The sequence below is a fragment of the Pecten maximus genome, chromosome 6 (genome assembly GCF_902652985.1).
Source record: "Pecten maximus chromosome 6, xPecMax1.1, whole genome shotgun sequence".
NCBI classification, from domain to species: domain Eukaryota; kingdom Metazoa; phylum Mollusca; class Bivalvia; order Pectinida; family Pectinidae; genus Pecten; species Pecten maximus.
The window spans coordinates 15,929,923-15,942,956 of record NC_047020.1 but is presented as its reverse complement, the minus strand read 5'-3'; the positions used below and the strand labels follow the sequence as shown (position 1 = coordinate 15,942,956).

The window sequence follows — 13,034 nt, the reverse complement described above, 5'->3', positions numbered from 1 at the left end:
TATTGTTTTGATTCTCCAAATCAAATGACAGGTTAAAGAGGCGATAGACCAATATTTAAATGAAGACATCGTAGTCAGGTGACATGTAACAATATTAAGATGAACCTTATTTTGTAATTATAGCAGTTACACATGCCCTAATAGAATTAGATGCAGCAGAAATTTAGGATTTATTTTATTTATCTATTCAACTTTGTCAAATATACATGCTAGAGCATCCATTGCCAAAGTTCAAAATCCGTACAGGAGAGAAAGAATATGGCCACAGTATCTCGCAGCATGTTGTCAGAGGCGACTAATTGTATCCCCCTTCCCTTGTCTTCTGTCCAGGGGAGATGTCCCCCTCCCTTGTCTTCTATCCAGGGGAGATGTCCCCCTCTCTTGTCGTCTGTCCAGGGGAGATGTCCCCCTCTCTTGTGTTCTGTCCAGGGGAGATGTCCCCCTCCCTTGTCTTCTGTCCAGGGGAGATGTCCCCTCCCCTGTCTTCGGTCCAGGGGAGATGTCCCCCTCCCTTGTCTTCTGTCCAGGGGAGATGTCCCCCTCCCTTGTCTTCTGTCCAGGGGAGATGTCCCCCTCTCTTGTCTTCTGTCCAGGGGAGATGTCCCCCTCCCTTGTCTTCTGTCCAGGGGAGATGTCCCCCTCCCTTGTCTTCTGTCCAGGGGAGATGTCCCCTTCCCTTGTCTTCTGTCCAGGGGAGTTGTCCCCCTCCCTTGTCTTCTGTCCAGGGGAGATGTCCCCCTTCCCTTGTCGTCTGTCCAGGGGAGATGTCCCCCTTCCCTTGTCTTCTGTCCAGGGGAGATGTCCCCCTCTCTTGTCGTCTGTCCAGGGGAGATGTCCCCTTCCCTTGTCTTCTGTCCAAGGGAGATATCCCCCTCCCTTGTCGTCTGTCCAGGGGAGATGTCCCCCTCTCTTGTCGTCTGTCCAGGGGAGATGTCCCCCTCCCTTATCTTCTGTCCAGGGGAGATGTCCCCCTTCCCTTGTCTTTTGTCCAGGGGAGATGTCCCCCTCCCTTGTCTATTGTCCAGGGGAGATGTCCCCTTCCCCTGTCTTCTGTCCAGGGGAGATGTCCCCCTTCCCTTGTCTTCTGTCCAGGGGAGATGTCCCCCTCCCTTGTCTTCTGTCCAGGGGAGATGTCCCCCTCTCTTGTCTTCTGTCCAGGTGAGATTTCCCCCTACCTTGTCTTCTGTCCAGCGGAGATGTCCCCTTCCCTTGTCTTCTGTCCAGGGGAGATGTCCCCCTCCCTTGTCGTCTGTCCAGGGGAGATGTCCCCCTCCCTTGTTTTCGGTCCAGGGGAGTTGTCCCCCTCTCTTGTCTTCTGTCCAAGGGAGATGTCCCCTTCCCCTGTCTTCTGTCCAGGGGAGATGTCCCCCTCCCTTGTCTTCTGTCCAGGGGAGATGTCCCCCTCCCTTGTCTTCTGTCCAGGGGAGATGTCCCCCTCCCTTGTCTTCTGTCCAGGGGAGATGTCCCCCTCCCTGTCTTCTGTCCAAGGGAGATGTCCCTCTCCCTTGTCTTCTGTCCAGGGGAGATGTCCCCCTCCCTTGTCTTCTGTCCAGGGGAGATATCCCCCTCCCTTGTCTTCGGTCCAGGGGAGATGTCCCCCTCCCCTATCTTCTGTCCAGGGGAGATGTCCCCCTTCCCTTGTCTTCTGTCCAGGGGAGATGTCACCCTCCCTTGTCTTCTGTCCAGGGGAGATGTCCCCCTCCCTTGTCTTCTGTCCAGGGGAGATGTCCCCCTCCCTTGTCTTCTGTCCAGGGGAGATGTCCCCCTCCCTTGTCTTCTGTCCAGGGGAGATGTCCCCCTCCCTGTCTTCTGTCCAAGGGAGATGTCCCTCTCCCTTATCTTCTGTCCATGGGAGATGTCCCCCTCCCTTGTCTTCTGTCCAGGGGAGATATCCCCCTCCCTTGTCTTCGGTCCAGGGGAGATGTCCCCCTCCCCTATCTTCTGTCCAGGGGAGATGTCCCCCTTCCCTTGTCTTCTGTCCGGGGGAGATGTCACCCTCCATTGTCTTCGGTCCAGGGGAGATGTCCCCTTCCCCTGTCTTCTGTCCAGGGGAAATGTCCCCCTCCCTTGGCGTCAGTCCAGGGGAGATGTTGAGATTGAAAGACGATTAAAAGTGGGTCCCCTGAAAAATTGCGATGTTCCCTATTTAGGGGATATCGAGCAGATCAAAACAGATCTTCTGTCCCCATTGCAACATTTAGGATCTTAGATGTTTCCTTTCTTTACTCTGTCTTTCTTTGCTATCTTTTCCTATTCTTGGTGTCTCCTTGACTCCCGATATGACCCAGGCTGTTACGGGGACCGTTTCCGTCTGTAAATTACATCGTTTTACAGTACGTATCATAAGATCATCGGGGAAAATTCTAATAGGACAGTCACGAACAGGCTGTCGACATCAGTAAAAAATCACAGTGTATATTCAGACTAAAGAACGTTATTTAACCCCTCAGGAACTTCATGAGTAAGATACTTAGCAGGAAATCAGAAAATCATTTTTAAATATCCCATTTCCGTCTTATTGGCACTGTTACTTTTTTTGTTTTTCAAAGGACAGTTTGAGTAGTATTAAATTAATATATCTTTTCTTATGGCGACAGATTCTGGAAGTTGTTGTAGTTCAGATTTCTAATATTTTGAAGATCACGTGGTCTGTAAACTGCCAGATTGTTATGAGGACATTGGACGTTATACTGAGTGAACAAAAGTTTCTCTATTACAGTGTAAAATGAAGCACACCACTGGGGAACGAACGGAGATTGGGAATTCTGAAATATAGAAACAAACAGAAATGTATGAAAATGATAGGTATTAAACATTATTTGACATATAGCAGTGTAGCATAGATTCGTTTGCTTTTTATTATATAAGATTTTCCCAACCCCAACAGATCACTGTCGATTCTGGCTTTGTGACAGGCAGTCCTTGGAGACTGACGTGTACGGTCTGCCTGACATTTGGAGTTGGTTTTTGCTTAACTTGCCTCCCAAGCTTCTTGTGTAGATGTCGTGAAATCCAATTTGGCCTGCTCGGGCTGTGACAATGGAGAAGAAATTTCTGTCGTAAAGGGCCAGCAGTCGTGATCTTAACAAGGTAAAATACCGAGTTTATACTGTAACAGGAAGTCGGCAGGGGGATGGATATAAAAATGTCTTCATCGTTCACCAATATTGCCAGCGGCGATTAATATTTCAATATCAAACTGCCCTTGGGGCAGCTAACATACTTGACCCACGCTCCTTATTTCCATTGAGCCCGTTACACCAGCATTGAAACGTAATAAATAAACGCCAATCATCGTCTCTGTATTCACCGTCTTAGATTTATTTATCCAGCATCTTATCTCTCCAATAAGGCAAAAAATGGAATCGTTAAAAAGATGACGTTGGTGATTCTCAGTGAAAATTATTGCCGAATTTCATAATTTGTGTCCGATTGTATTGTTATAGAATTGCTGGGATTTATTTTCATTCTCCCTTTTATTTCATTATTCTGGTTTATTTAAAGAGATATTATCTAACTACGTAAAAGTCAGAGCCCTTCATACTCATTAAAAACGAAGCAAACTATCTTGATAAAATACAACATCTTGTAAACTTCTTTATGTGTCTTTTTTTATAAAATAACGAGTTTGCCTGCAGACAGCGGTTTTCTCGTTAACAGTTAGTGTAGCCATTAAATTGATATAGAATCAGACTTAACCCTAACATCGAGTCATACTAGTAGTTGACCGGCCATCTGTCAATGTCCATGTACGTTATATAGATGATATATGTTTGTACTTTTTCTACATTCATAATTATTCCATATTATTCATATTCAATATATATTCTCGTACTAACCATCTGTTTTGTCTTCATTCTGCCACTATCTCCGAATATTGATTATTTCTCGTTTTTAAATACGCACATATGATACCCTTTTATCTGTATGAAATAGAAGCCGAAATATTACAAAATATACGAGCAGTAGTCAACACCAACTTGCTAATTTTAACACTGTTCCTGTGTATTCCCCGTGTAGTACACATGCATTGATATCGTCTACCAATAGTACGTTTATACGTACCTATAATTATACAATCATACGGGCACCTGCCGTTTGGTGTGGTTGTTGGAAATGGGAATGTGCTTGTCTGTCCGTCGTCATCGATTTACGACGCTGTGGTAGGTAGTAATACAATTAGTGTTTCCTATATTATAGGATTATTTTATTTAATGTTTACTTCCTTCAAGGGTATGCTACCAACTTCAGCAAATTGTGTCTTTCAGGACAAAATATGTTCATAAACCTTCGTATTGTAAGGTGTTGGGTTTTTTAAAATTTCGGTTTCTTGTTTTTATTTTTCTTATTATGCCGTTAAATTATATTTTATTGCCTGTGTGAAAAAAATTGGTAATAGTACGCTTTTTACATTTCCTTTCAAGGAACAAGCTTGATGTTTCCCTTACTTGCTTTAACTCTGCCCTCAACGACCACGGGTGTTTGTTACAAGATTTCCAAAAGATACTGATGCCTGTTTAAAAGAATGTTTCGTGCAATGACGAGATTGGGAACCTAATTTTTAATCAGTGAAAAATAAAAAGGAATAGTATCGCGTGCTCCCTTTGAAATGGCGTAATCGCTGCACAGCAAAACAAAGATGGCGGACCACGTGACTTGCTATCACAATCTACCCCGTGTTATCAGCTCGTCCTTTTCTCCTGTCTAGACCATCCTTCGGAGAGTACAGATCGCCACACTGACTGTGGGGTGCGATGTTAAGACAATGATCCCAAACTATCATGGCGGCAATCAACAAATTATACGTCTCGAAATATTTTTATTTGATATCCATATTGCATCATTGTGAGGTTTTGAATATATGTACTATATATATTGTATGTTTTTTTCCTTACACTTTAGCAACCAGGACAATTTTATTATCTTTGCCCTATTGTCAATAAAATGTCTCTATACTTAACGTTACCTTTCTACATACATGGCTGCGAGTTTTTTTTGTTTTTTTTGTTTTTTGTTTTGCCTTTTTGTTGTTTTTTTCTGTTAATAAATAACCACTGTTAAAACATGTAATACTTTCCGTTGTATAAAACCTGTAACTGCTTTAGTTCTGACCTTGGATAAATTGGTCGAGAACGCCTTTTCCTGTCCTAGAATTTATTCGGTGATAGCTGACTTTCGAGTAAGTCGTTTCCGGAATTGCTTTATTTGCTATTCTCTGCCTCCTAGTCCACATTCCAGTTTTCGACAAAATAACCAATATCCAATCCGTTACCCTGAAAAAAAATATGCTTAAGGTAGCAAACTACAGTAGGACAACCTGGCCTGGCGATTTTTTTGTTAAGCAAATAACTCCTGTATTATGATATGCATAAAAAAATGTACACTATAATTAGTATATTCATTATGAAGGAGTACATACCGGCTGCACATTGTTAAAACTAAAATAAATAAATTGATTCCGGATTTTATATTTCCAGATTTTCCGAAAGTGTGTTTCACAGGAAATTTAGTTTTGCCTACAGCGAAAACTGGAAGCTCATTTTCAAGGTAAGATAGCGGGAAAATTTAATGTACAACATATGTCAAAACAAGATTAATTCTGTTTTTTGGGATAAAGATATTTAGTTTCAAATAGGTTTCAGAAAAAAAATTGTGTAAAGAATTGTGTCATTTTGGGTCAAATATCATAATATTTTGCAATTTTTAAGCAATTTTTAAGTTGTTACCATGGCATTCACAGCTCTAAAAAACACAGAAAAAAATACGTGTAATTATTCTTCAGAGCTGTAATAAAATTGCAAATGTTGTACAGATTACAAATACATATACTTTGTTAGAGGTAATATGTAGGGTTAACTGGCAATGTTAACATATCTAAAACATGTGCCATATTTTTTACACTGCTACGTGTACCTAAATAAAAAGGTCATCGTCGAAGAAAATTACAGTTTTCGAATTAAATTTAACAAAATGCTCATTACAGATGTGTATATTCCCTAATCAAATATCGTAACAACATAAATATAAACGGAAATTCTCGACCGGTCTAACCCGTTCAGAGGACGAGATAACAGGAAAATGAGGCTTCCATATCAAACTCCCCAGTCCCATAATGCAGTGCGAAACCTAGTATTCTGTTGTAAACAAAAAAAGAACAGTAACGCTTCAGAGTTCGCCACAAAAAGAGCAAAATAAATATGACACAGACAGTATCCAAAGATAACTTTAGAGGGAAAGGGATTGTGGGAATTTCATCCAATTAAAGATGGAGAAGCCTGAATCCTACTTGATACCGTATGCACTATTGTACGCTATGCTCTGCCCCGTATCGCTCTCTTATACATACACTATGGACTTATGTTTGTTTGGATTTGTTTTTTGTTGTTTTTAGGTGTGTTTTTTTTTATCTTAATAAAGGCTGAATAAATGAAATTGAAACGTACACTATAAACATAAATTAAACATTCGATCTTTGATAAAGTGATTGTTGAAATGAAAATGAACCTCCCTGTCTTGGTACTGGAATCTAGCCGGGAACAGGCACACACATTTTACATTTCAAATATTGCTTTTACGCGAGGTTATTTATAGAAAAGTATTCTACTGGTCACACTGGATGCTAGGCTGTCCAATTAATTCAATAAATTCAAGGAATGAAGGTTTGGCTTATTTTATTTTGGTTTGGTTTATTTTGTTTAACGTCTAATTAACAGCAATGGTCATTTAAAGCCTCATATTCCCAAAGAAATATACATAAATGTTTACATTTTGACATCTTTACAGATTTCAGACTTTATATATACCTAACACATTATCGCAAATCAAAAACTGAAGGAAAATGTGTACATATGAAAGTATAGGGGAAATTCCCGAAAAATAGTAACTGGGTCCGACGGACCAAGTTGCTATCCAAATTGGTCCCACAATGCAACGGGCGGGTTATCAGTCAACAACAGCAATGGCGGAACAACGAAAGCATGTGCCTGCCAAAACACAGAAAGATTATGCCAAAAAGAAAGGTAAAAAGGTCTGAAATCGGCTTAACCTCAGGATTTCCTTTGGAGAAGAATTGATTCGTTGGAACTAAGCAAAAGAAGAAAGGGGAATAGACTCGAATTCCGATTTTGCCGGTCGTCTATTGGATTTCTGGTTAGCTTTTTTCGTATTCCTCGTACATTGTCAACTTTAACTTTATATTTTGATATACGTATTTAGTTTTATGTTTGTTTATGTTGATCAGTTATTGCTAGAATATTTTGCTGATATGTTCAAATGAAAGAATTAACAGGCAAATTCACGCATACTCGATATGTAAACATCGGCCATGTGTAGTGTACGTTCATGTAGCCTCATTCTCGGCTGCGTGACAAATCTCGCGATACAAATAAATGCGGCGAGTTATTTTTATACACTGATGTCTCAAGGTTTTGGAGGCGGAAGAAAGCCGGAGTACCCGGTAAAAAAAACACCGGCCTCCGGTCAATACCAGGAAACTGCCCTACGAACGAAGGAATGGACATATGGAGCCAAATGTATCTATGTGTGACATATTACATTTTCCCGGTATTCCGTGGATGATTGTATGACCACCTTGAAAGACAAATACAATACCTTAGGACGGAATCGTTACAGAGACCCGGTCCATAGTAGCCCTTAGGACGGAATCGTTACAGAGACCCGGTCCATAGTAGACCTTAGGACGGAATCGTTACAGAGACCCGGTCAGTCCATACAGAGATCCGGTCTATAGTAGACTTTAGGACGGAATCGTTACAGAGACCCGGTCCATAGTAGACTTTAGGACGGAATCGTTACAGAGACCCGGTCAGTCCATACAGAGACCCGGTCTATAGTAGACCTTAGGACGGAATCGTTACAGAGACCCGGTCAGTCCATACAGAGATCCGGTCTATAGTAGACTTTAGGACGGAATCGTTACAGAGACCCGGTCCATAGTAGACTTTAGGACGGAATCGTTACAGAGACCCGGTCAGTCCATACAGAGATCCGGTCTATAGTAGACCTTAGGACGGAATCGTTACAGAGATCCGGTCAGTCCATACAGAGATCCGGTCAGTCCATACAGAGACCCGGTCAGTCCATACAGAGATCCGGTCCATAGTAGACTTTAGGACGGAATCGTTACAGAGATCCGGTTCATAGTAGACCTTAGGACGGAATCGTTACAGAGACCCGGTCCATAGTAGACCTTAGGACGGAATCGTTACAGAGAGCCGGTCCATAGTAGACTTTAGGACGGAATCGTTACAGAGACCCGGCCCATAGTAGACTTTAGGACGGAATCGTTACAGAGACCCGGTCAGTCCATACAGAGATCCGGTCCATAGTAGACTTTAGGACGGAATCGTTACAGAGATCCGGTCAGTCCATACAGAGATCCGGTCTATAGTAGACTTTAGGACGGAATCGTTACAGAGATCCGGTTCATAGTAGACCTTAGGACGGAATCGTTACAGAGATCCGGTTCATAGTAGACCTTAGGACGGAATCGTTACAGAGACCCGGTCAGTCCATACAGAGATCCGGTCCATAGTAGCCCTTAGGACGGAATCGTTACAGAGATCCGGTCCATATTAGACTTTAGGACGGAATCGTTACAGAGATCCGGTCAGTCCATACAGAGATCCGGTCTATGGTAGACCTTAGGACGGAATCGTTACAGAGACCCGGTCAGTCCATACAGAGATCCGGTCTATAGTAGACTTTAGGACGGAATCGTTACAGAGATCCGGTCAGTCCATACAGAGATCCGGTCTATAGTAGACCTTAGGACGGAATCGTTACAGAGATCCGGTCAGTCCATACAGAGATCCGGTCCATAGTAGACTTTAGGACGGAATCGTTACAGAGATCCGGTTCATAGTAGACCTTAGGACGGAATCGTTACAGAGACCCGGTCAGTCCATACAGATGTCCGGTCCATAGTAGCCCCTAGGACGGAATCGTTACAGAGATCCGGTCCATATTAGACCTTAGGACGGAATCGTTACAGAGATCCGGTTCATAGTAGACCTTAAGACGGAATCGTTACAGAGACCCGGTCAGTCCATACAGATATCCGGTCCATAGTAGACTTTAGGACGGAATCGTTACAGAGATCCGGTCAGTCCATACAGAGATCCGGTCCATAGTAGACTTTAGGACGGAATCGTTACAGAGATCCGGTCAGTCCATACAGAGATCCGGTCCACAGTAGCCCTTAGGACGGAATCATTACAGAGATCCGGTCAGTCCATACAGAGATCCGGTCCATAGTAGACCTTAGGACGGAATCGTTACAGAGACCCGGTCCATATTAGACTTTAGGACGGAATCGTTACAGAGACCCGGTACATAGTAGACTTTAGGACGGAATCGTTACAGAGACCCGGTCAGTCCATACAGAGACCCGGTCAGTCCATACAGAGATCAGGTCAGTCCATACAGAGACCCGGTCAGTCCATACAGAGATCCGGTCTATAGTAGACCTTAGGACGGAATCGTTACAGAGACCCGGTCAGTCCATACAGAGACCCGGTCAGTCCATACAGAGATCCGGTCAGTCCATACAGAGATCCGGTCAGTCCATACAGAGATCCGGTCAGTCCTAACAGAGATCCGGTCAGTCCATACAGAGATCCGGTCAGTCCTAACAGAGATCCGGTCAGTCCATACAGAGATCCGGTCAGTCCATACAGAGATCCGGTCAGTCCATACAGAGATCCGGTCCACAGTAACGATCTACCGAAATCCTCTGTCAGGAGTTTGGTCAAAACTGGACTGCTTTCCATGTGACAACTTTTACTATCTCTGTCTTTTCCCTTTTTTCATCTACTCCTTTTTGTTTGCAGTGACGTCGCTATGGTCTTTTTTGTATGTTATTAATGTCCCCATATTCACGGTTATCTCCCCTTGAAAGCTGCACACGCGGCACATCACGTGTTGATATACATGTATGTTGCCATGTACAAGCTGTGGCATTTTTGTGAGGTAATCTTTGTGTCGTCCCGTCCTCTGTAAAATAAAACGTAAGTTAATATACAGGCAAGCAATGGTTGTTTTTTTTTATTGGCAAGAGTCCTATCAACAGCTATGGTCTGATTGCAAATATACATATGGTATCAGACACAAGTTTAAAACTTAAAACAAGTCTTCTCAGGTAAAGATGTTCTGAGAATGATCAGCTAACGCAGGTTATCAAAAAGGGATTTTTTAAAGTAATATTACAATGATTATTTAAGTCTTTTTATTTATTGTTATGGTTTTGAGGTAATTCAATTTTTTTGTTTTGTACAAGATAAAGGTTCCGTAACATCTACGTATACTGGTTCACACTTATACCAGCCTTCATTCCTCGTTATCGTTGGTCACAAACACTTATGTGATTTGTTGATTCAGAATGTAAATATTCATTTTTATTTTTTATTCCAAATGAACCTCATTTTTAAATGATATGTTGGCAGTTTATTGTTTAAATGAAAATACAACAGACCGACCAGATCGCCATTTTTTCGGTCGGGATTGCTATTTACAATCATCGTTTTGTATTTTTGATCACTTCATGACCATTTGATAGACAGACAATCTGTTGTCTGGGTAATTGAAATTAACGTTAACGGATATTAATTGAATTATAATTAAAAATGATATTGCTGTTAAAAATAGTCAACATTGACTTTTTCTTCAATGTGTCTGTTCGCCTCATTAGAAAACGAAGGCAAATCCGCCATCGAACAATAGCCAAACACAGCCTCTCAGATAGTGTTGTGTTCAATTATCAACCATAATGGAAAGGAAATTTAATCAAGCTAGAAATGTTATTTGAACCACTTATCAAACAACATCGAGGAGCAAACTACTGGTAATACACAGGACTTTCATCTCCTAGCTACCATGTTGGGGACTCGGCATAGCTCTTTAGATATACTTGTGATTAATTACAGTTAAATTAGCCAAGCATGCTGTAGCCGTCCCATCCCTTGAGTGGGAACACTCGAGCAGAAAAAAAGAACATCTTGACATCAAAAATTGATAAACCATTGTACATTCAATCAAAAGTGGCCATATTATTCCAATCAGGTCTCCACTGATATCACTAGAAATGGACGGACGATTTCAATCAACTCTCAGTGGTGGTCAAGTATTTTCAATTGGTCACTCACAAAAGGCCGGAATTTTTTTTCAATTGTCATTTCGGACAGTGGTCAGTTATACCTTCTGTCGGGTGTAACATTAATAACTGGCCGAGTCTGTATTAGGATCCGTAGGACAAACTGAGACATACTCAGGAGAGATTCTTTGGTGCCAAATTCTTTGTCAATTCTAATAGTTTGATTATTTTCATAAAGGATCCTCCTACTGGATAGGCTTCTTAAGGAAACACTTCCTTTAGATAAACCAAAACCAATTGAGGGATGGGGTAAACTGGGGGACTATCTCGAAACGACAACAAGATAATAATACATGACTTGGGTCAATCGTACGACAGTAAATGTTGGGGTTGGTGTTAGAGGCTTCCTGTACTGTGTGGGTCTGTGTCAGAGAGAACAAGACTTCCTGTACTGTGTGGGTCTGTGTCAGAGAGAACAAGACTTCCTGTACTGTGTGGGTCTGTGTTAGAAAGAACAAGACTTCCTGTACTGTGTGGGTCTGTGTAAGTGAGAACAAGACTTCCTGTACTGTGTGGGTCTGTGTCAGAGAGAACAAGACTTCCTGTACTGTGTGGGTCTGTGTTAGTGAGAACAAGACTTCCTGTACTGTGTGGGTCTGTGTCAGAGAGAACAAGACTTCCTGTACTGTGTGGGTCTGTGTTAGAAAGAACAAGACTTCCTGTACTGTGTGTGTCTGTGTCAGAGAGAGCAAGACTTCCTGTACTGTGTGGGTCTGTGTCAGAGAGAACAAGACTTCCTGTACTGTATGGGTCTGTGTCAGAGAGAACAAGACTTCCTGTACTGTGTGGGTCTGTGTCAGAGAGAACAAGACTTCCTGTACTGTGTGGGTCTGTGTCAGAGAGAACAAGACTTCCTGTACTGTGTGGGTCTGTGTCAGAGAGAACTTGACTTCCTGTACTGTGTGGGTCTGTGTTAGAGAGAACAAGACTTCCTGTACTGTGTGGGTCTGTGTCAGAGAGAACAAGACTTCCTGTACTGTGTGGGTCTGTGTTAGAGATATCAAGACTTCCTGTACTGTGTGGGTCTGTGTCACAGAGAACAAGACTTCTTGTACTGTGTGGGTCTGTGTTAGAGAGAACAAGACTTCCTGTACTGTGTGGGTCTGTGTCAGAGAGAACAAGACTTCCTGTACTGTGTGGGTCTGTGTCAGAGAGAACAAGACTTCCTGTACTGTGTGGGTCTGTGTCAGAGAGAACAAGACTTCCTGTACTGTGTGGGTCTGTGTCAGAGAGAACAAGACTTCCTGTACTGTGTGGGTCTGTGTTAGAGAGAACAAGACTTCCTGTACTGTGTGGGTCTGTGTCAGAGAGAACAATACTTCCTGTACTGTGTGGGTCTGTGTCAGAGAGAACAAGACTTCCTGTACTGTGTGGGTCTGTGTTAGAGATATCAAGACTTCCTGTACTGTGTGGGTCTGTATCAGAGAGAACAAGACTTCCTGTACTGTGTGGGTCTGTGTTAGAGATATCAAGACTTCCTGTACTGTGTGGGTCTGTGTCAGAGAGAACAAGACTTCCTGTACTGTGTGGGTCTGTGTCAGAGAGAACAAGACTTCCTGTACTGTGTGGGTCTGTGTCAGAGAGAACAAGACTTCCTGTACTGTGTGGGTCTGTGTCAGAGAGAACAAGACTTCCTGTACTGTGTGGGTCTGTGTCAGAGAGAACAAGACTTCCTGTACTGTGTGGGTCTGTGTCATAGAGAACAAGTCTTCCTGTACTGTGTGGGTCTGTGTCAGAGATATCAAGACTTCCTGTACTGTGTGGGTCTGTGTCAGAGAGAACTTGACTTCCTGTACTGTGTGGGTCTGTGTCAGAGAGAACAAGACTTCCTGTAGTGTGTGGGTCTGTGTCAGAGAGAACAAGA

The 13,034-nt window shown here is 42.6% G+C and overlaps 1 protein-coding gene across 1 annotated transcript; it reads right to left on the bottom strand.

The window, feature by feature from the left end:
- Window positions 1-285: 285 nt before the first annotated feature.
- LOC117330058 (embryonic protein DC-8-like) lies at window positions 286-2,002 on the bottom strand. Its single transcript, XM_033888277.1, has 2 exons — window positions 1,176-2,002; window positions 286-751 (listed from the first exon to the last, which is right to left on the bottom strand). The coding sequence occupies exons 1-2, from the start codon at window positions 2,000-2,002 to the stop codon at window positions 286-288; spliced, it is 1,293 nt and encodes a 430-aa protein (XP_033744168.1).
- Window positions 2,003-13,034: the final 11,032 nt, after the last annotated feature.

Coding starts and splice junctions, on each gene's coding strand:
- LOC117330058 (XM_033888277.1), bottom strand. CDS start 2,002: ATGGAGGGTGACATCTCCCCCGGACAGAAGACAAGGGAAGGGGGACAT. Junction 752..1,175: donor TCCGCTGGACAGAAGACAAG/GTAGGGGGAAAT, acceptor TCCCCTGGACAG/ACGACAAGGGAAGGGGGACA.